This window comes from Rattus norvegicus, chromosome 9 (assembly GCF_036323735.1).
Source record: "Rattus norvegicus strain BN/NHsdMcwi chromosome 9, GRCr8, whole genome shotgun sequence".
NCBI classification, from domain to species: domain Eukaryota; kingdom Metazoa; phylum Chordata; class Mammalia; order Rodentia; family Muridae; genus Rattus; species Rattus norvegicus.
In genome coordinates, this window is record NC_086027.1 from 4,023,484 (window position 1) to 4,047,939 (window position 24,456).

Below are 24,456 nucleotides of genomic sequence, written 5' to 3' on the forward strand. Positions count from 1 at the left end.
TAGTGACTGGGTTGGAGGCTGTATGTATATGAACTGGATCCCCAGGTGGGGCAGCCTCTGAATGGCCATTTCTTCAGGCTCTGTTCCAAATTTTATCTCCTTATCTCCTATGAATATTTTTGTTCTCCATCTAAGAAGAACTGAAGGATCTGCACTTTGGTCCTCCTTCTTCTTGAGAGGACCCCATTTTTTAATAAGGTCATTTGATTCTCTGGAGTCTAACTTCTTGAGTTCTTTGTATATTTTGGATACTAGCCTTCTATCAGAAGTAGTATTAGTAAAGATCATTCCCCAATCTGTTGATTGTTGTTTTGTCCTAGTGACAGTGTCCTTTGCCTTACAGAAGCTTTGCAGTTTTAGGAGGTCGCATTTGTCCATTCTTGATCTCAGAGCATAAGTGCTTGGTGCTTTGTTCAGGAAATTTTCCCAGTACCAATGTGTTCTTCTCCCCTTTTTCTTCCTTTAGTTTGAGTGTATCTGGTTTTAGGTGAAGGTCCTTGATCCACTTGGACTTAAGCTTTGTACAGAGTGATAACAATGGATCGATTTGCATTCTTCTACATGCTGACTCTAGTTGAACCAGCACCTTTTGTTGAAAATGCTATCTTTTTTCCACTGGATAGTTTTAGCTCCTTCGTCAAAGATCAAGTGACCATTTAAGTGTGGGTTCATTTCTGAGTCTTCAATTCTATTCGATTGATCTATCTGCCTGCCTCTGTACCAATATCATATAAGTTTTATCACTGTAACTCTGTAATACAGCTTGAGGTCAAGGACGGTGATTCCCCAGAAGTTCTTTTATCGAGGATAGTTTTCACTATCCTTTTTTTTTTGTTTGTTTTGTTTTGTTTTGTTATTCCAGATGAACTTGCAAATTGCTCTTTTTAACTCTATGAAGAATTGAGTTGGAATTTTGATGGGGATTGCATTGAATCTGTAGATTGCTTTTGGGAAAATGGACATTTTTACTATATTAATCCTGCCAACCCATGAGCATGGGAGATCATTCCATTTTCTGAGCTCTTCAATTTCTTTCTTTAGAGACTTGAAGTTCTTGTCACACAGATCTTTCACTTGCTTGGTTAGAGTCACGCAGAGGTACTTTATGTTATTTTTGATTATTGTGAAGGGTGCCCTGTCCCTTATTTCTTTCTCAGCCTGTTTATCCTTTGAGTAGAGGTAGGCTACTGATTTGTTTGAGTTAATTTTATATCCAGCTACTTGGGTGAAGCTGATTATCAGATCAATGAGCTCTCTGGTGAAACATTTAAGGTCACTGAAGTATACTATCATGTCATCTGCAAACAGTGATGTTTTGGCTCTTCCTCTCCAATCTTTATCCCTTTGACCTCCTTTTGCTGTCTGATTGCTCTGGCTAGGACTTCGAGTACTATACTGAATAGGTAGGAGAGAGTGGGCAGGCTTGTCTAGTCCCCAGTTTTAGTGGGATTGCTTCAAGTTTCTTTCAATTTAGTTTGATGTTGGCTACTGGTTTGTTATACACTGCTTTTACTAGGTTTAGCTATGTGCCTTGAATTCCTGATCTTTCTAAGACTGTTAACATGAAGGAGTGTTGAATTTTGTCAAATGCTTTCTCAGCATCTAATGAGATGATCATGTGGTTTTATTCTTTGAGATTGTTTACACAGTGGATTACGTTGATGGATTTCTGTATATTTGAAGATCTCTTCTGTATATTGAATCATCCTTGTATCTCTGGGATGAAGCCTACTTGATCATGATGGATGATTGTTTTGATGTGCTCTTGGTTTTGGTTTGCAAGAATTTTATTGAGTATTTTTGCGTCGATATTCATAAGGGAAATTGGTCTGATGTTCTCTTTCTTTGTTGAGTCTTTGTGTGGTTTAGGTATCAGCATAATTGTGGCTTCATAGAAGGAATTCAGTAGTGTTCCATCTGTTTCTATTTTGTGGAATAGTTTGGATAGTATTGGTATGAGGTCTTCTATGAAGGTCTAATAGAATTCTGCACTAAACCCATCTGGTCCTGGGCTTTTTTTGGTTGAGAAACTTTTTATAACTGTTTCTATTTCTTTAGGAGTTACGGGACTATTTAGATGGTTTATCTGATCCTGATAACTTTCGTACCTGTTATCTGTCTAGAAAATTGTCCATTTCATCCAGATTTTCTGATTTTGTTGAGTATTGGCTTTTGTAATAGGATCTGATGTTTTGTTTTTTGTTTTTGAATTTCCTCAGATTCTGTTGTTCTATTAATTTTTTTTTTCATTTCTGATTTTGTTAACCTGGATACATACAATCTCTGTGTCCTCTGGTTAGTCTGGCTAAGGGTTTATTGATCTTGTTGATTTTCTCAAAGAACTAGTTCCTGATTTTATTGATTCTTTGTATAGTTCTTTTTGTTTCTACCTGGTTGATTTCTATCCTCTTGGGCGTATTTGCTTCTTTATGTCATAGAGCTTTTGGGTGAGCTATCAAGGTGCTAATGTGTGCTCTCTCCTGTTTCTTTTTGGAGGCACTCAGAGCTATGAGTTTTTCTCTTAGCACTGTTTTCATTCTGTCCCATAAGTTGGGGTATGCTGTGCCTTCATTTTCTTTAAATTCTAAAAAGTCTTTAATTTCTTTCTTTATTTCTTCCTCGACTAAGTTTCCTTGAGTTAAACTTCCATGTATATGTGGGCTTTTTGTGTTTTGCATTTTCTCTGACAGTTATGTCAATGTTATCTATGGTATCTTCTGACCCTGAGATTCTCTCTTCTATCTCTTGTATTCTGTTGGTGATGCTTGTGTCTATGACTCCTGATCTCTTTCCTGGGTTTTCTATCTCCAGGGTTGTCTCCCTTTGTGCTTTTTTTTTTTCCTTCTGTTTATATTTTCTTTTTTAGATCCTAGATGGTTTTGCTCAATTCCTTCACCTGTTTGGTTGTGTTTTTCTGTATTTCTTTAAAGGAATTTTTTGTTTCCTCTTTAAGGGCTTCTACTTGTTTACCTATGTTGTCCTGTATTTCTTTAAGGGAGTTATTTATGTTCTTCTTAAAGTCCTCTATCATCCTCATCAGATGTGACTTTAAATCCAAATCTTGCTTTTCTTGTGTGTTGAGATATCCAACATTTGCTTTGGTGGGAGAATTGGGCTCTGATGAGGCCAAGTAGAACTTCGTTGCTTAGTTTCTGTGCTTGTCTCTTGCCATCTGGTTATCTCTGGTGTTAGCTGGTCTTGCTGTCTCTGACAGGCTTGTAAGCCTGTGTGTCAATACTCCTAGAGACTGGCTTTCTTCCAGTGGGATCTGGGTACAGAGAGCTGTGTCATATGGTTGGCTCCCTGGGCAGACAGAAACTGGAAGGCTCCTTCTCAGATTGCTCCTAAGTTCCTGTGTCCAGAAGGCTCCGGGCAAGTTCCTCTTGAGTCAGGAATGTGAGCAGAAGTGTTTGTCTCCCCTGTCTCTCAGGATTGACTGCAATTCTGAGAGATCAGCTCTCTCCCCGATGGGATCTGGGTACAGAGAGCTGTGGGGCAAATTGGAAGGATCCTGTCCCACACAGCTCCTTAGTTCCTTTGTCCTGAGGGCTCTAGGTGGTTCCCTTAAAGGTGTAGATACCTACACATTAAGAACTCCTTTAAAAAAAGCATTAGTGCCACCAAGTGTCAAGGAGTCTACTATTGCAGGCACCAATCCCTGAAAAAAAAATCAGCCAGTAGATGCTGACAGGGCAGGCCTTGGAATTCGTAAGATAAAGTGGTGTTAAGAACTTGAAATTACCCAGGTACTTCTCAAAGAGGCTACTGTGAATGAATAAAACTCCAAGTCTGTAGCAATTGTTCCTCAAAAAACTCTAAACGCAAACCAACAAACCAGAAAAAATTTCCCCCCAGCAATTGATGACACTCCTTTAATAAGACTAAGTAGTTCCATAGTTAACCTCCTGCAATGGCTTATTCTTCTTGATTTTTGTTTTGACATGGAAGCCACTTGGTTTTGTTTTAACAGAGTACCTCAGTCTGTAGCCCTGGCTGGTCTGAATCAGACAAGCTTTAAACTTACAAAGATCCACTTCCCTCTACCTCATGAGATTAAAGGTAAAGGTGTGTGTTACACCTAATGTAGGAAATTATTCTGAATACTCAATGAATAAATACAGCTAGTGATTATAAAGATATCTATTTTCAATTATATATTTTAATGTTTTCCTAATATTTATAAACAAGTGATGTAAGACATTTTTTAATTTTTCATTTTTCATAATATGTATTCTGCATTCATATTTTGGTCATATTCTCTCCCCTTCCTCAGCTCCTTCCCTATACACTGTCTTTTCCCATCCCATTTCAATTTCTTTCTCTTTTAAGGAAGTCAAAGCTTAAACCAAAACCAAAGCTCTAAAGTGTGTGCACAGACACAGACATATACACAGACGATAGACACACACACGCACGCACGCACTCACGCACACACACACACACACACACACACACACACACACACACACACACACACACAACATACAAAGAAAAGAGAAGGCGGCAAAATAAAACAAATGGTGAAAACATGAAGTCAGCTTTGTGCTGGTCAACTATTGTTAAGCCTGAGGCCTGTCCTGGGGTGTGGTTAATATACCAAATATCTGTCTATTAAAGAAAATGCACTTTCCCTCTCACACAGGTATTAATTGCGCATGACTTCTTGTTTGAATGTATACAGGTCTTATGCATACTGTTGGAATTTTTAATTGGTGTCTTCTAAATCTGTTGTCTAATAATCTTTTAACTGAAGTGATATATACTAATGTGCTAAATTTAGAGAAGTTTAACCAGTGATCTAAATTATCATAAACTACAAAATTTATCTATATTCTATAGACATCGTCTCATTTGTGCTGATTTCTACATGAGATTCTAAAATCATCTGGAGGTAAACACTGTCCCTAAGGAATGAATGACATAAAACCTCAAACAGCATACAGCACAGTGAAAGAGATGGCAATCGTGGCAAGGAGAAAAGAGTATACAGTCTATCAAGAGTATGCTATTGGAAATCTATCATTTGGACAGTTGTTTTGGCATCTAATGATACAGGAACCGTTCAGTGGGAAAGAAAAGTTTATATTACCATGAGAAGTACAAAAAACAGAATGTGGAAAGAGAATGTGAAGAAGGATTCTCTGGCTTTTGGGACATGCAGCCAGAGAGTAATGGGACTGGAGCTTTCTACGATGGTCATGTAGCTGATGAGGAAAACCTTGTGACCAATAGAACACGATAGAATCAAAGGTAAGGGTGAAGATAACCTATGAGCAGGACAGAATGGACAGAACTGGAGCAGCACAAAGAAAGGAATTTGATAAAAAATCTGCAAAATTTTATACTTTTAATGTGTAAGATGAGCTTTTAAAATTTGTCATACCATTTATGATCACATTTTAAAAGCAAATAAAAAGGGAAATCTGTTCCTAGTTTATACAAAAAATAATAAGGAATTCTATCAGTGAAAAGAGTGTATCATAGTTCCAGCATTGTATAAAATGCCATTTAAAGAATGATTTTGAAAATAATATTCAAACAGAACAGGAACCATCTTACTCAGAATCAACAGAAATATGGAACGTATAAATTAAGTACGTCAGCAAAGGACTGTAAAGTGTTGTACCGAATGTGGCAAGAGGCAAGACTAGGAGTGCAGGTGCCAGGATCAACCAGACAAGCACTAATGTTATCTGTAATTACCTCATTTTTAGCTTAAATCACAGGTAATGAGGGAACTCTGAGTCTCTAAAAGGCAATTAGTAACTCTACTGGCTTCTTGCTTCCTGTTATCAGGAATTTTTCAGAAGTTACTCTTATTTCAAGCCTTTCTCCCCTCTGTAATGAAACATCAGGGCATATTGCTCATACATATATACATACATAGAAATTGGAATGTACAATTACCCACAAGCTTAAAGTAATTTCTTTAAACATCTAAGTACTCTGGGTCCTTATGCAGAGAAGTGCCACGGAGACAAAGGTGAGAATTAGTTCACTACAGAGACATGCTAAAATCTATTGAAAAGTTCTGATTCAGGTTTACAATAAACAAAGACTGATGATCTTGAGCTCTATCTCATGTTCTGTAGAATATTAAGTAGTGAGTTAAATTACACCTAAAGACTTAGAGCCATAATACACTTTTAAAATTGGTTGGGAAGTTGTTCAAAAAATTGGACATAGTAGTACCTAAGGACCCAGCTATACTTCTCCTGGGCATATATCCAAAAGATGCTCCAACATATAACAAGGACACGTGCTCCACTATATTCATTGCAGCCTTATTTATAATAGCCAGAAGTTGGAAGGAACCCAGATGCCCTTCAACAGAGGAATGGATACAGAAAATGTGGTACATCTACCCAATGGAATATTACTCAGCTATCAAAAACAATGACTTTATGAAATTCATAGGCAAATGGATGGAACTAGAAAATATCATCCTGAGTGAGATAATCAATCACAAAAGAACACAAATGGTATGCACTCACTGATAAGTGGATATTAACCCAAAAGCTTGATTACCCAAGATAAAATCCACAGACCACATGAAGCTCAAGAAGAAGGATGACCTAAGTTCAGATGTTTCACTCCTTCTGAGAAGGGGGAACAAAAATATTCATAGGAGGGGATACAGAGACAATGTTTGGAGTAGAGACTAAAGAAAAGGCCATTCAGATCCTGCCCCACCTGGGGATCCAGCCTAAAAAAAACAAAATTCAACAACAAATTTAGGAAGATCCAAAAAAATAAATTATAAAATGAAGATAATATTCCATGTGATAAAGTAAACTTTAATATGAAGTCAACAATACATTTAAATTAGTTTGCATTAGTGCTCTTGGGAAAACAATTTCATATGGTCTATGAAAAGTCCTTCACTCTCTGTGAAGGACTGTGTGGATCTCTCTCACTTAGAGATGAAGTAACCTGGGTATGGTTCTACACTAGAAACACTTCTCACACGTTGGACGCATTACAACTTCAGGAGAATAGTATATGCTTTACCAGCTGAGTGTAACAATTTATAGTTTTGGGGCAGAGTTGGTACACAAACAAGGTTAAAATTTTGGAAATCATGTTGATGATTTTCAGAAATGTGCAAATAGTCTACTTATAAAGAAAACCCATGGGGAGTCCCAAACCCGCGGATCCCTGCCCGCAGCAGCTCTCTGCTCCCAAACCCCGCGGGAGAGAGACCTCACCGCCTGGTCAGGTGGGCACTCCTGAGGCTGCAGAGCGGAAGAGACCACCAACACTGCTCACCCCTGCCCACATCCCTGGCCCAAGAGGAAACTGTATACTGCCTCTGGGTTCCCGTAGAGGAGGGCCCAGGAGCAGCAGGTCTACTGCGTCTGAGACACCACCAGAACCTGAAGGGACCGACTGGATAAACAGTTCTCTGCACCCAAATCCCGTGGGAGGGAGAGCTAAACCTTCAGAGAGGCAGACACGCCTGGGAAACCAGAAGAGACTGCACTCTGCACACATCTATGACACCAGAGGAAAACACCAAAGGCCGTCTGGAACCCTGGTGCACGGAAGCTCCCAGAAAGGGCGGCGCAGATCTTCCTGGTTGCTGCCACCAGGGAGAGCTCGTAGGCAGCACCCCATGAGCAAACTTGAGCCTCGGAACCACAGGTAAGACTAATTTTTCTGCCGCAAGTGACCTGCCTGGTGAACTCAAGACACAGGCCCACAGGAACAGCTGAAGACCTGTAGAGAGGAAAAACTACACGCCCGAAAGCAGAACACTCTGTCCCCATAACTGACTGAAAGAGAGGAAAACAGGTCTACAGCATTCCTGACACACAGGCTTATAGGACAGTCTAGCCACTGTCAGAAATAGCAGAACAAAGTAACACTAGAGATAATCTGATGGCGAGAGGCAAGCGCAGGAACCCAAGCAACAGAAACCAAGACTACATGGCACCATCGGAGCCCAATTCTCCCATCAAAACAAACATGGAATATCCAAACACACCAGAAAAGCAAGATCTAGTTCCAAAATCATTTTTGATCATGATGCTGGAGGACTTCAAGAAAGACGTGAAGAACTCCCTTAGAGAACAAGTAGAAGCCTACAGAGAGGAATCGCAAAAATGCCTGAAAGAATCGCAAAAATCCCTGAAAGAATTCCAGGAAAACATAAATAAACAAGTAGAAGCCCATAGAGAAGAGACACAAAAATCCCTGAAAGAATTCCAGGAAAACACAATCAAACAGTTGAAGGAATTAAAAATGGAAATAGAAGCAATCAAGAAAGAACACATGGAAAAAACCCTGGATATAGAAAACCAAAAGAAGAGACAAGGAGCTGTAGATACGAGCTTCACCAACAGAATACAAGAGATGGAAGAGAGAATCTCAGGAGCAGAAGATTCCATAGAAATCATTGACTCAACTGTCAAAGATAATGTAAAGCGGAAAAAGCTACTGGTCCAAAACATACAGGAAATCCAGGACTCAATGAGAAGATCAAACCTAAGGATATTAGGTATAGAAGAGAGTGAAGACTCCCAGCTCAAAGGACCAGTAAATATCTTCAACTAAATCATAGAAAACTTCCCTAACCTAAAAAAAGAGATACCCATAGGCATACAAGAAGCCTACAGAACTCCAAATGGATTGGACCAGAATAGAAACACCTCCCGTCACATAATACTCAAAACACCAAACGCACAAAATAAAGAAAGAATATTAAAAGCAGTAAGGGAAAAAGTTCAAGTAACATATAAAGGCAGACCTATCAGAATCACACCAGACTTTTCGCCAGAAACTATGAAAGCCAGAAGATCCTGGACAGATGTCATACAGACCCTAAGAGAACACAAATGCCAGCCCAGGTTACTGTATCCTGCAAAACTCTCAATTAACATAGATGGAGAAACCAAGATATTGCATGACAAAACCAATTTTACACAATATCTTTCTACAAATCCAGCGCTACAAAGGATAATAAATGGTAAAGCCCAACAAAAGGAGGCAAGCTACACCCTAGAAAAAGCAAGAAACTAATCGTCTTTGCAACAAAACAAAGAGAAGAAAAGCACACAAACATAACTTCACATCTAAATATGAATATAACAGGAAGCAATAATCACTATTCCTTAATATCTCTCAACATCAATGGTCTCAACTCCCCAATAAAAAGACATATATTAACAACTGGATACGCAACGAGGACCCTGCATTCTGCTGCCTACAGGAAACACACCTCAGAGACAAAGAAAGACACTACCTCAGAGTGAAAGGCTGGAAAACAACTTTCCAACCAAATGGTCGGAAGAAGCAAGCTGGAGTAGTCATTCTAATATCAAATAAAATCAATTTTCAACTAAAAGTCATCAAAAAAGATACAGAAGGACACTTCATATTCATCAAAGGAAAAACCCACCAAGATGACCTCTCAATCCTAAATATCTATGCCCCAAATACAAGGGCACCTACATACATAAAAGAAACCTTACTAAAGCTCAAAAGACACATTGCACCTCACACAATAATAGTAGGAGATTTCAACACCCCACTCTCATCAATGGACAGATCATGGAAACAGAAATTAAACAGAGACGTAGACAGACTAAGAGAAGTCATGAACCAAATGGACTTAACAGATATTTATAGAACATTCTATCCTAAAGCAAAAGGATATACCTTCTTCTCAGCTCCTCATGGTACTTTCTCCAAAATTGACCATATACTTGGTCAAAAAACGGGCCTCAACAGGTACAGAAAGATAGAAATAATCCCATGCGTGCTATCGGACCACCACAGCCTAAAGCTGGTCTTCAATAACAATAAGGGAAGAATGCCCACATATACGTGGAAGTTGAACAATGCTCTACTCAATGATAACCTGGTCAAGGAAGAAATAGAGAAAGAAATTAAAGACGTCTTAGAATTTAATGAAAATGAAGGTACAACATACCCAAACTTATGGGACACAATGAAAGCTGTGCTAAGAGGAAAACTCATAGCTCTGAGTGCCTGCAGAAAGAAACAGGAAAGAGCATATGTCAGCAGCTTGACAGCACACCTAAAAGCTCTAGAACAAAAAGAAGCAAATACACCCAGGAGGAGTAGAAGGCAGGAAATAATCAAACTCAGAGCTGAAATCAACCAAGTAGAAACAAAAAGGACCATAGAAAGAGTCAACAGAACCAAAAGTTGGTTCTTTGAGAAAATCAACAAGATAGATAAATCCTTAGCCAGACTAACGAGAGGACACAGAGAGTGTGTCCAAATTAACAAAAATCAGAAATGAAAAGGGAGACATAACTACAGATTCAGAGGAAATTCAAAAAATCATCAGATCCTACTATAAAAGCCTATATTCAACAAAACTTGAAAATCTACACGAAATGGGCAATTTCCTAGACAGATACCAGGTACCGAAGTTAAATCAGGAACAGATAAACCATTTAAACAAGCCCATAACTCCTAAGGAAATAGAAGCAGTCATTAAAGGTCTCCCAACCAAAAAGAGCCCAGGTCCAGACGGGTTTAGTGCAGAATTCTATCAGACCTTCATAGAAGACCTCATACCAATATTATCCAAACTATTCCACAAAATTGAAACAGATGGAGCACTACAGAATTCCTTCTATGAAGCCACAATTACTCTTATACCTAAACCACACAAAGACCCAACAAAGAAAGAGAACTTCAGACCAATTTCCCTTATGGATATCGACGCAAAAATACTCAATAAAATTCTGGCAAACCGAATCCAAGAGCACATCAAAACAATCATCCACCATGATCAGGTAGGCTTCATCCCAGGCATGCAGGGGTGGTTTAATATACGGAAAACCATCAATGTGATCCATTATATAAACAAACTGAAAGGACAAAGCCACATGATCATTTCATTAGATGCTGAGAAAGCATTTGACGAAATTCAACACCCTTTCATGATAAAAGTCCTGGAAAGAATAGGAATTGAAGGCCCATACCTAAACATAGTAAAACCCATATACAGCAAACCAGTTGCTAACATTAAACTAAATGGAGAGAAACTTGAAGCAATCCCACTAAAATCAGGGACTAGACAAGGCTGCCCACTCTCTCCCTACTTATTCAATATAGTTCTTGAAGTTCTAGCCAGAGCAATCAGACAACAAAAGGAGGTCAAAGGGATACAGATCGGGAAAGAAGAAGTCAAAATATCACTATTTGCAGATGATATGATAGTATATTTAAGTGATCCCAAAAGCTCCACCAGAGAACTACTAAAGCTGATAAACAACTTCAGCAAAGTGGCTGAGTATAAAATTAACTCAAATAAATCAGTAGCCTTCCTCTACACAAAAGAGAAACAAGCCGAGAAAGAAATTAGGGAAATGACACCCTTCATAATAGACCCAAATAATATAAAGTACCTCAGTGTGACTTTAACCAAGCAAGTAAAAGAAAAGTACAATAAGAACTTCAAGACTCTGAAGAAAGAAATTGAAGAAGACCTCAGAAGATGGAAAGATCTCCCATGCTCATGGATTGGCAGGATTAATATAGTAAAAATGGCCATTTTACCAAAAGCGATCTACAGATTCAATGCAATCCCCATCAAAATACCAATCCAATTCTTCAAAGAGTTAGACAATTCTGCAAATTCATCTGGAATAACAAAAAACCCAGGATAGCTAAAGCTATCCTCAACAATAAAAGGACTTCAGGGGGAATCACTATCCCTGAACTCAAGCAGTATTACAGAGCAATAGTGATAAAAACTGCATGGTATTGGTACAGAGACAGACAGATAGACCAATGGAACAGAACTGAAGACCCAGAAATGAACCCACACACCAATGGGCACTTGATTTTTGACAAAGGAGCCAAAACCATCAAATGGAAAAGAGATAGCATTTTCAGCAAATGGTGCTGGTTCAACTGGAGATCAACATGTAGAAGAATGCAGATCGATCCATGCTTATCACCCTGTACAAAGCTTAAGTCCAAGTGGACTTAAGGACCTCCACATCAAACCAGATACACTCAAACTAATAGAAGAAAAACTAGGGAAACATCTGGAACACATGGGCACTGGAAAAAATTTCCTGAACAAAACACCAATGGCTTATGCTCTAAGATCAAGAATCGACAAATGGGATCTCATAAAACTGCAAAGCTTCTGTAAGGCAAAGGACACTGTGGTTAGGACAAAACGGCAACCAACAGATTGGGAAAAGATCTTTACCAATCCTACAACAGATAGAGGCCTTATATCCAAAATATACAAAGAACTCAAGAAGTTAGACCGCAGGGAGACAAATAACCCTATTAAATATGGGGTTCAGAGCTAAACAAAGAATTCACAGCTGAGGAATGCCGAATGGCTGAGAAACACCTAAAGAAATGTTCAACATCTTTAGTCATAAGGGAAATGCAAATCAAAACAACCCTGAGATTTCACCTCACACCAGTGAGAATGGCTAAGATCAAAAACTCAGGTGACAGCAGATGCTGGCGAGGATGCGGAGAAAGAGGAACACTCCTCCATTGTTGGTGGGATTGCAGACTGGTACAACCACTCTGGAAATCAGTCTGGAGGTTCCTCAGAAAATTGGACATTGAACTGCCTGAGGATCCAGCTATACCTCTCTTGGGCATATACCCAAAAGATGCCCCAACATATACAAAAGACATGTGCTCCACTATGTTCATCGCAGCCTTATTTATAATAGCCAGAAGCTGGAAAGAACCCAGATGCCCTTCAACAGAGGAATGGATACAGAAAATGTGGTACATCTACACAATGGAATATTACTCAGCTATCAAAAACAATGACTTTATGAAATTCATAGACAAATGGTTGGAACTGGAAAATATCATCCTGAGTGAGGTAACCCAATCACAGAAAAATACACATGGTATGCACTCATTGATAAGTGGCTATTAGCCCAAATGCTTGAATTACCTTAGATGCCTAGAACAAATGAAACTCAAGACGGATGATCAAAATGTGAATGCTTCACTCCTTCTTTAATAGGGGAACAAGAATACCCTTGGCAGGGAATAGAGAGGCAAAGATTAAAACAGAGACAGAAGGAACACCCATTCAGAGCCTGCCCCACATGTGACCCATACATATACAGCCACCCAATTAGACAAGATGGATGAAGCAAAGAAGTGCTGACCGACTGGAGCCGGATGTAGATCGCTCCTGAGAGACACAGCCAGAATACAGCAAATACAGAGGCGAATGCCAGCAGCAAACCACTGAACTGAGAATAGGACCTCCGTTGAAGGAATCAGAGAAAAAACTGGAAGAGCTTGAAGGGGCTCGAGATCCCATATGTACAACAATGCCAAGCAACCAGAGCTTCCAGGGACTAAGCCACTACCTAAAGACTATACATGGACTGACCCTGGACTCTGACCTCATAGGTAGCAATGAATATCCTAGTAAGAGCACCAGTAGAAGGGGAAGCCCTGGGTCCTGCTAAGACTGAACCCCCAGTGAACTAGTTTGTTGGGGGGAGGGCGGCAATGGGGGGAGAATGGGGAGGGAAACACCTGCAAAGAAGGGGAGGGGGAGGGATTAGGGGGATGTTTGCCCGGAAACCGGGAAAGGGAATAACACTCGAAATGTATATAAGAAATACTCAAGTTAATAAAAAAAAAAAAAAAAGAAAAGAAAGAAATGTTCAACATCCAAAAAAAAAAAAAAGAAAGAAAGAAAGAATGTAAAGAAAACCCATAATTTATTTTGGTTTGTTTTTGAGACAAGGTTTGATTCTAAGCAACCCCAGTTCTCCTAGAACATACTATGTAGACCAGCTCTACCCTTGAACTCAGAGAGATTCTCCTGCCTCTGCCTCTGATTCCTAGAATTAAAGATGTGTGCCACAATACATAGCATGAAATTACACATTCTCAAAGACATACATAGACAGGGTCTGGCATGGTAAAATGTGAATCACAACAATAACTTCTTTTCTTCACTCAAAAGGGAAAATGTGGATATTACCAAAATATTCCTAAGATCCAAGTGTAAGTTTTGTCTGGATGTTTTATGTGCTAGAAAAATACAAAGGGTTTTGTTTCTACATTATATCCACATCACTGTCTACATTAATTATTTTATCATGAACATAAATGGGTTTTGATCTTCACAGCTATGCATTGTTATGTTAGCATGAACATAAGTGGTTTTAGCTGTGATCTCCATAGACATGCATGGTTATAAATGGGTGTCAGCACTGCTTTGCTTTGTTCCTGTTCACTCCCAATTGCTCGATTCTATTTTTAGTGGGTTTCCCTTATGTATATTTTTGAAAAGTTATTTATTTGTATTTTATGAGTGTTTGCCTATCTGTGTGTCTGTGAACCGCACGGTGCATAGTGCTTGGAGGCTAGAGGCCACTGGATCCCCGGGAACTGGAGTGCCAGGTGGGACCTGAACCAGGAGCTTCTGCAAGAGCAGCAAGTAGCCTTAAGCACAGCATCATGCCTTCAGCCCTTCTCATAACTGTTTCTCTCAGGCAGTAGCCACCAGCTGCCCTAAGGGCATCCATGAAGAGTCCTTTAGCACCTTACTTGCAACTTCACTGTCTATGGTTTTCAGATATCCCAGTCTTCTGGCATTCTGAAAGTGTTAAACAAATACTCCCAAAATAAATAGCTTATAAATGTTATGCTATGTAATAATTAGTAATCTAATCTCACACTATTTTGTCCCATCCAATCCAAAAGGCAATCATTGCTCTGTCCTCGGCATCTAAATTAAATATGCTACACATCCACTAGACATTTAGAAGCTGCCTCTACAATCTCATAATTGTTTTGGTTACTTGATGCTTTTCACTCAAGGGCTCTTCTTTTTACTTAATAATTGTACTTAATACACAGTTCAAGAGTACTGAAGCTAGAAATTTAGTTATACAAAGAAGCTACTAAGTTAGAAAACAAAAGGTTTTGTCACGGTATACAAAGGAAATCACCATATGTTTTGGTTGATCTATGGTAGCAATCAATTTATTTTGTTTATTTTAAGATATGTCATCTGTGGGTGTAGTAGCAAAAAAAGTAGAATTCCTTCTTTAAGTCCCATCAGCAGCCAGATGGCACAGAAGATGGACAGATCACTGTGTTGATCATTTAACAGAAGCTCACCCACCCTTAAACTTCTTGAATGGAAAAAACAATCCTATTCAGCCTGTTCAGACAGAAAAGACTCAGTACCACAGTGGTCATGGAGAGCAGAACTGTGGACTGAACAAAACTCAAGAAAGAAGGATTTTGTCTCCAGTTCTAACACAGTAGATCTCTGCTATTCAACAGACTTTACATTTCTAAAGATTTCTAATTCTACCTTGTATGTATTTGTTTTTGAAAATTACACCTCAAGTATCTTATTGATTAAATATCTAGCTGGATTTTTAACACCACACATGTAAACACTAAGTGTGCACACACACCAACAGTGACCTGCAGGCTAGCAGCACATTTCACTTGTGAACTAAAGACAAACCAACCATGTTTCTAAGGGAAGAGACTCTCAGCATAGTGGGATACAATGTAGCTTACCCTCTGGTTTCAGATTAATGCAGATCACTTCAAAATTAAACATTTACATAGGCTTACATGAAGGGACTTACAACTGACTGTATAAATAAACAAACCTAAAGCCTGCCTCTTGATAATAAAATAGGCCTGAAGGGATTTCTGAAAAAAAGAAATTAAAAACTGTCACACTCAAACTCAAATTAGTGTGAGCTATTAACTACGGCTACAAATAAATCAATTAAAACTTTAAAAAGTAGAACATATTTTAAAACCACAAATGATCAATAATTAGTTCAGAGAGAAAATATATTATAGATAGACACTAATACAAATTGGCTGAACTAACATGAAATAAAAACATCTTGATAAGCTGAGGAAGCAGAAACTGTGAAGTGGGAGGCCTATATGGTCTGACCCATGCTGGTCAGAGGTTCAAAGGGAGACACTGTCTCAAAAGACTCAACAAAACAATACAAGTCAGAAATAAAATCCACAACAACTATAAAAGCCCATGATTTAAGAAGACATATTAATTATCCAATTGTGATTTCTCTTCTTTCAAAGGTGGCCACAGGAATAGAGAACAGATCTCCCGCTGATATTACCCTTTTTAACTCTGAAGCTTGTCATGCCTCTTGAACAATATAGGGAATAGTTACAGTGAAAATAACGTTATCAAAGTGATGTTAAGTACAAGATGTAAGGGAGGTGCTGATACTAATACTTCCCTAGTTGGTTCTTGATTTGTCAATAAAGAAGGCCTGGAGCCAATTGATGGGCAGAATGTGGGAGTTCCCGGTCCCAAAAAGAAAAACAAATGCAGGGATAGAGGGGCTTTTCCTGCCAGGCTTTGGAACAAGTAGCATGTAGCAATCATGTAAGATCTCAGGACAGCTAGGACCTGAAGCCTCCACTATGAGCTGGGGACAAGGATGTTGGCAGGGGCTAGCTGATTCGAGCCACTGTTTTGGTCAGGAGAAGAAAGGAGATAACAATTGATGTGGGCAAGCCTTTCCAGGAAGGAGGCTCTGTGCCCAGCAATTGTGCCTAGCCAGCAAGTTCTAGAATATAAAGCTGTCTGTGTGTCCTTTATCTGTGGACTCTAGGGTCTCAGGTGTGGGCAGGTAATGTGACCTCTTCCGGAGCAAAGGCAGGTAGAGAGAGCGAGAGAGAGGCTGGGTTGGGGCTGGTGACAGCAGATCCTGGAGCCTAGCCAGAGCAAAGGCTGTTAGAAAAGGAAGCTGGTTTAGAGCTGATTGCAATAGATCCCAGAGCTAAGCAAGGTGGGACAACAGGGAGCCAGGAGGCCCTGATAGCAGGGCACAGCTCCCAGGCTAAGGTAGTAGTGTGGATTTTAAAACTACTGCAGTAAGATTAAAGAAAAATTCCTCCCATATCAACTACCTGTAATTGTGTGTAAAGAGGAATTTTAAAATACTAATATATTTTCACTTTAAAGATCAACTTCACTGAAAGGATGATTAAAGCTAGTAATTTTAAAAGAAGAAAGGAAAGCTAAAGCACAACAATGTTACTTATGGAAGTTAGGCGTGAGTTTCCACACATTAAATTTAGTGGTATGCTCCTTACGTGACTTAGTTGCTGCTTAAAATTCAATTGTAAAAATGAAGTAGTTAGAAATAAGAGTTTACTTATCTTACTTAAACTCACACAGAAAATAGAAAAGGAGATTAAGTGATAATATTTGGTTTGTGGGTCATCTCAAAATTGACTTCCTAAGTTTCCTATAAATTCCAAGAATTCAGACTGTTTCATGTAATTGTAGATTCATAATAAAGTCCATAAGAATTCTAACAGAATTTTTATCTTCTACTTCCTACAGTGAGGAAGTACAGCCTTAAGTACCTGAGAAACCAAGGTCTGAGGAATGCAAGGTGATAGGGAGATGAGGGAGAAAGATGGAGAATCTAGACTGCCCTATTATATATTTGGTACTCAGACAAGCAAATTGATCTTTTTAATGATTTACTTATTTATTTTATGGATATGAGAGTTCTATCTGCATGCACACCTGTGTGGCACAAGAGGGCACTAATCTCATTATAGATAATTGTGAGCCACCATGTGATTGCTGAGAATAGAACTCAGGACCTCTGGAAGAAGGGTACTCTTAACCACTGAGCCATCTCTCCAGGACTTGCAAATTGGTCTTTTTTTTAAAAAGTATTTTTTCTTTTATTGGATTTTTAAATTTACATTTCAAATGTTACCCTCTTCCCCTCCAGAAACCCACTATCACCTACTACTCCCTTTTGCCACCCTGCCATGACATTCCCCACTGTGGTATCAAGCCTTGACAGGCCTCTCCTCTTTAGAATTTTGTTCCTGCAGTTTGAATTTGAGAGGCCTTATACAAGTTATTATTATATCTATTTCTTTATTATTGGATATTTTAAATTTACACTTTAAATGTTATCCCCTTTCCCAGTTTCCCATCCATGAGACCCCTATTCCCCGCTCCCACTTCCTCTATAAGGGTGTTCCCCATCCCTAGCCACCCCTCCCAACACCACACCAACATTCCCCTACACTGCTGGTTCCAGCCTTTACAGGACCAAACGATTCTCCTCCCATTGGTGCCTAACAAGGCCATCCTCTGCTACATATGCAGCTGGAGCTGTCCATCTATAGTCTTTGGGTAGTGGTTTAGTCTCTGGGAGCTCTAGTTGGTTGGTATTGTTGTTTTTATGGGGTTGCAAGCACCATCAGTTCCTTCAGTTCTTTCCCTAACTCCTCCAACAGGGACTCAGGTCAATGGTTTGCTGCTAGCATTCCCCTCTGTATTTGCCATACTCTGGCTGAGCCTCTCAGGAGACACTAGTAAGCATGCATTTCTTGACATCAGCAATCCTGTCTAGATTTAGTGGCTGTATATGTATAGGCTAGATCTGCAGGTGGGGCACTCTCTGGATGTCCTTTCTTTCAGTTGCTGCTCTGAACTTTGTCTCCATATCTCTTCCTATGATTGTTTTTGTTCCCCCTTTTAAGGAGGACTGCAGCATCCCCACTTTGGTCATCCTTCTTGAGCTTCATGTGGTCTATGAATTGTATATTGGGTAATTTGAATTTTTGTGCTAAAATCCACTTATCGATGAATGCATACCATGTGTGTTGTTGTTTTGTGATTGGGTTACCTCAGTCAGGATGATATTTACTAATTCCATCCATTTTCCTATGAATTTCCTGAAGTGATTGTTTTTGATAGCTGTAGATGTACATTTTCTGTATCCATTACTCTGTTGAAGGGCATCTAGGTTCTTTCCAGCCTTTGGCTATTTTAAATGAGGCTGCCATGAACATAGTGGAGCATGTGTCTTTGTTGTATGTTTGAGCATCATTTGGGTATATGTCCAGGAGAGGTATAGCTGGGTCCTCAGGTAAATGTTCAATTTTCTGAGGAACATCCAGACTGATTTCCAGAATGGTTGTACCAGCTTGCAATCCCACCAACAATGGAGGAGTGTTTGTCTTTCTCCACATCCTCACCAGCATCTGTTGTCACCTGAGTTTTTGACCTTAGCCATTCTGACTGGTGTGAAGTGAAATCTCAGGTTGTTTTGATTTGCATTTCCCTGATGACTAAGGATAGCGTAACTTCTCAGTCATTCGATATTCCTCAGCTAAGAATTCTTTGTTTAGCTCTGTACCCCATTTTTTAATAATAGGATTATTTGGATCTTTGGAGTCTAACTTCTTGAGTTCTTTGTATATATTAGATATTAGCCCTCTATCAGATGTAAGATTGGTAAAGATCTTTCCTCAATCCGTTGGTTGCCATTTTGTCCTAATGACAGTGTCCTTTGCCTTATAGAAGCTTTGCAGTTTGATGAAGTCCCATTTGTCAGTTCTTGATCTTAGAGCATAAGGCATTGGTGTTTTCTTCAGGAAATTTTCCCCAGTGCCCATGTGTCCAGGGGCTCTTCCCAATTTGTTCTTCTATCAATTTGAATGTATCTGGTTTTATGTGGAGTAGAGCATTGTTCAGCTTCCATGTGTATTTGGGCTTTCTGTCATTTTTGCTGTTATCTAAGACCAGCCTTAGTCTGTGGTGATCTGATAGGATGCATGCATGGGATTATTTCTTCTTTTATCTGCTGAGGCCTGTTTTGTGACTGATTATATGGTCAATTTTGGAGAAGGTACCCTGAAGTGCTGAGAAGAAGTATTATTCTTTTGTTTCAGGATGGAATGTTCTATATCTGTTAAATGCACTTGGTTCATAACTTGCTAGTTTTTCTATGTCTCTGTTCAGTTTCTGTTTCCATTGATGTGTTCATTGATGACAGTAGGGTGTTGAAGTCTCTCACTATTACTGTGTGAGGTGCAATGTATGCTTTGAGCTTTAGTAAGGTTCCTTTATGAATGTAGGTACCCTTGCATTTGGAGCATAGATATTCAGGATTGAAAGTTCATCTTGGTGGATCTTTCCTTTGATGAATATGAAGTTTCTTTCCCTATCGTTTTTTATAACTTTTGGTTGAAAGTTCATTTTAATTGATATTAGAATGGCTATTTCAGCTTGTCTTGGGACCATTTGCTTGAAAAATTGTTTTCCAGCCTTTTACTCTGATGTAGTGTCTGTCTTTGTCACTGAGATGTATTTCCTGTATGCAACAATTATATATATATATTATATTTGTTAAATTATATTTGTTAAATTATATTTGTTAAAGTAGCAAGACCCACAAACTATGAACTCTTGAAACCTGGCAACTTAATACTACAATAATATAATAACAAAAAGGCAGATTGACACCAGTCCTGCTGTTACTGGCCTGGGATTTCAGCTCCATGAGAGCCTGAAGCAGGAGCATCACAGTGTTCAAGGTAAGCTTAGCTAACAGAACAGGACCCTCTCTCCAACAAAAAGTAAACAGTGTGCTGCAGAGACAGCTTAGTTCATTGTGCTGTCTAGGGTGTGCAAGCCTTGAGTAAAGAGACCCACACTCAGAAGATCACGATGCCCACTACAAGACTGATGCTAGAAAGGGGGAAATCCCATTGATGAAATGAGGCAAGGATGTCACCAGCTGACAGTGATGACCATAAATAACAATTCCTTGGTTTCAGCTACAGTCTTCTCCAAGCTTTCATTTATACTCTTTTTCTCAGTCCTTTAAATACTCTTGGGAAGGAGACATCTTAAATATCGTATAGCCATTTTATAGTTGCATTGTCCTAGATACCAGCATGGGAATGCTTGTGTTAGGCTGAAATATCAATTGTCTCAACTGTAAAGACTGATAGTCAAGTGTGGTGGTGGATGCCTTTAATACCAGCACCAAGGAGGTGCAGGTTGGCAGGTCTTTGTGAGTTCAGTGCCAGCCTGGTCTACATTGTGAACTGCACAACAGCTAAGTCTCTCAAACACACACACACACACACACACACACACACACACACACACACACACTCACACTATATACGTATAATGGCATATATATATATATATATATATATATATATATATATATATATAAAATAAGAACAAACAATTTGAGGCAGATTAGATAAGGCAAACTTGTTGTACAAAACATTGTTTTGAAAGACCAAAGACATACATTTTTCTGGTAAACTATTTTACATTAGTTCAAAAAAGGTATAATGATAACAAAAAGAATTCACATTTTCAAAAGTCAGATTTTGCTACTACTGTAGTGGGATTCTGCAAGAATTTCTGGTTTTAGTCAGTTACAATCAATATGAAAATATACCCTAGAGCTGTGTTCCACTGAATTCTACATTTAACCTAAATGTCAAATTCAAAAATAAGTTAATTACATTATAAGAGCTATTGCCTACAGGGGGAAAAGGAATCATAATTTCACACCTTAAATGCTATAATACCACTTAATAGCAGCACTGCCTTGCCAACGATCAAAAACCTGCTTTCATAAAATATACCAGTTCATCTTTTTAACTTGTACTCTTATTACAATAAATTAATGTCTTAAGATCATAACAATGATGGGCATTAATTAAAATATTTAGTTAACAAAGTACTCACTGCAGTAAGTTGTACTAATAGCCCCTTTTCAAAAGATTACAGTTCATTGAAATGTTTTAAACTAGTCAGGGACAGCATAGACTATGAAACAACTCTATCTTGGAATTAAAACATCCTTTTTATCACAATGAGTTAAAATATGAACATAATTATAACATTTATCAATAAAATACACATAAACGAGAAGGAAATGGCTTTTCTTTGCAATATCTTTTTTCATTTGTTTTATTGAAATTGTACTTTAAAAACTGTACTATAACTATAGATTTTACATGAATGAGATCTCATCAGTTATATGCCAAGTGTGGCGTATGTCTCCTTTTATATTCACCTTTGGTGTTTATGCTGATCAGCAGTGGCATGCCCAACTAGCGATTTTAACTATTCAGCATGCCACATTTCAAGCTGTGCATTCTACTTTTAAGACCAAAAGGAGGATCTGGAGAAGTAAAACATGAAGGTAATACAGGTATAGTGAAAACACGGTGACAATACACAAGCTTCACATCTGTGACACCATCCCTCTATAATTCTATGGGAACAGAAGCTTTTTGTACCATCAGTGACAACTGACCAACAGACAACTTATACAAACCCCAACTACTATGACATGAGAATGTCAAATATTGAGATTATGATACCACGTCAGGAATTCATAAACAGATTATAATATAATATTATTCAGGACATTCCTACAAGTGCCTCCTGTATACTGAATGTGCACATTCCAAAGCATTGGGACACACCATTAGAACTAAATAATTTGTTCATCAGAATAATTTGTATCAACAAAATCCTTTTTTCATTTATCTAATGGTCACTTATAATGCTTAAATATACTAGTACTGAATGTGCAAGGGTTTTTCTACAAGGAAAATCAAAATTTAAATATTAAAAATATTCAAATATTATTGGAAATATTTAGTCATTCCTTTTATTTGGACTTTATGTAATAAAGTAGAAAATTAATAAACAATTACTTAACCAAAATATAAGTCGGTATGAAACAATTACCAAGACAAAAAGATAAAATATGCATGTAAGAATTCAAAATATTATATTTCTGTTATTTCTTAAGCTTTCAGACCACAACATCCTTTATATTTCAGATATTTTTAAGGCATGGTTATTAGTTCTTGCTATTCTATGACCATAATTCTATAAAAGTATGTGCCGTCTGTTATCTTGTAAACATATTTGTAACAAAAATTGTGTGTGTGCGCAATTATCACTCACATATATGAACTGAAAGTCCCGTCGCAGTCTAAGTTGGAATTTGCTCCTCTTCCATTTTGACAGGAATCTCCTAGAGACAAAATAGAAACACTGAAGTAACAGAAATTGTAAATCTAAGTATTTCCGTTAAGAAACACTGTGTGACAGTTCCATGTAGTGTCACAGTAAACAATTTTAAAACAACAAACATATATACCCTGCCCTGTCCTATCTTCCCAATTATCTTTAATACTCAGAGCTTTTAGGTTAAAAACTCATGTAGATAGAGGCCAACATGCAAACTAATACCAAAACTCTTTTGTTTTTTTTTGTTTTTTTTTTTTTTTTTTGGTTCTTTTTTTCGGAGCTGGGGACCGAACCCAGGGCCTTGCGCTTCCTAGGTAAGCGCTCTACCACTGAGCCAAATCCCCAGCCCCATACCAAAACTCGTAATTGGGTAGGAGACTGCCAAGGTAATTTTTGACAGGCGAAGTAAAGTATGACTTTTGTTAAACTTCTTTTATGGATCACAGAAACACAAGAGCTTATAAACCATTTAATTACATGTGATACTTATGAACAAAGGCACTCTTTTATTAGAGAGCAGGTCTCCTTTCTAGATAACAGCACAGTCGAAGAGGTGGAAGTAGAGGACAAAGCTAAGAGGACAGGCCGGAGGAGACAAGGAAGCTGGAGAGCAAGAACACATCCTTTAAGGACCCTTCCACTGCATCATAACGTTACTTCCAAAACATGGTTTTAACTGCTGATATTATTTCTGAACCATTAAAAACTCAGCAATACAAAAGACATGTGTTTTCTGTAATAAAATTGCTTGCTCTTAAAAAACAAGAATATTTGTGAAATCCTATTTAGAATATACATATATGTACATATCAGAATCGATATTAAAAAGAAAATAAATTTTTAAACTATTTTAAAAGTTTAGCAAGACACCAGTTAAAAACTTCTTATACTTAGAAATTTGGTAGTTTACTTCATTAAATATATATTTTCAAATACTGTGTTCATGAAGCAGTACATGGTTAAATATATTATTTCTTCTTCAAACCAAATTAGGACCAGGAGATAATTAAGTTTTATAGTTTTAATCCCTGCAATGTAACTTCCAACATCATTTCACACTTAAAACCTTAAAAACGTTTAGTGATGTATCAGTGTCTCTGAGATTATAACAGTAGACCTGGTTATATCACCTAGTAATTATAAAGATTTCAGTTTAAAAATGAGATTTAAATTTTTGCAGTCAATACTAAGGTACTTTGATTCCATAATTATGCCACTTATTAAATGACTCCTGATAATGGAGATAAAATTTCTAGGGCAGCCTTGTGTTGTTTCACAAAACAATGCTAATTATACCTAAGACCTATACAGCTATGACCAGCATGTTCAAATGTTAAGGAAGGCAGTTACTTAATTTGCTGAAACTTTTAAAATGAATCTTTTTTCAAAGTATCTTTCCAAGGTGTTTCTGACTTATTTTAAATGTAAAACATATTTCAACATTCAAGATGGTGATGAATTATTTAAAAAATAAAAGTTGTTTACGATTATTATAGTTGTATATATGGTAATTATTTGACTAAAAGGGTAAGATTACACACAGAACATCTTTTATCCATTAAAATTAATAGCATGGCCTAGAACTGGCTATGTGGATGAGCACCCTTCCTCTG

The 24,456-nt window shown here is 38.1% G+C and overlaps 1 protein-coding gene across 18 annotated transcripts in view; it reads right to left on the bottom strand.

The window, feature by feature from the left end:
- Tbc1d5 (TBC1 domain family, member 5) overlaps positions 1-24,456 on the bottom strand; it is a 516,940-nt gene that overhangs the window by 283,452 nt on the left and 209,032 nt on the right. For 16 of the 18 annotated variants that reach the window (XR_010054624.1, XR_005488952.2, XM_063267576.1 and 13 more), the window contains one exon: positions 22,778-22,847. Coding sequence is in view for 16 of the 18 variants with exons in the window: in XM_039084054.2 (XP_038939982.1) it covers positions 22,778-22,847 (70 nt within the window). In the remaining 2 variants the exon portion in view is untranslated. The remainder of the gene's footprint in view (positions 1-22,777; positions 22,848-24,456) is intronic. The other 2 variants (XM_039084056.2, XM_039084053.2) reach the window with 1 other exon arrangement.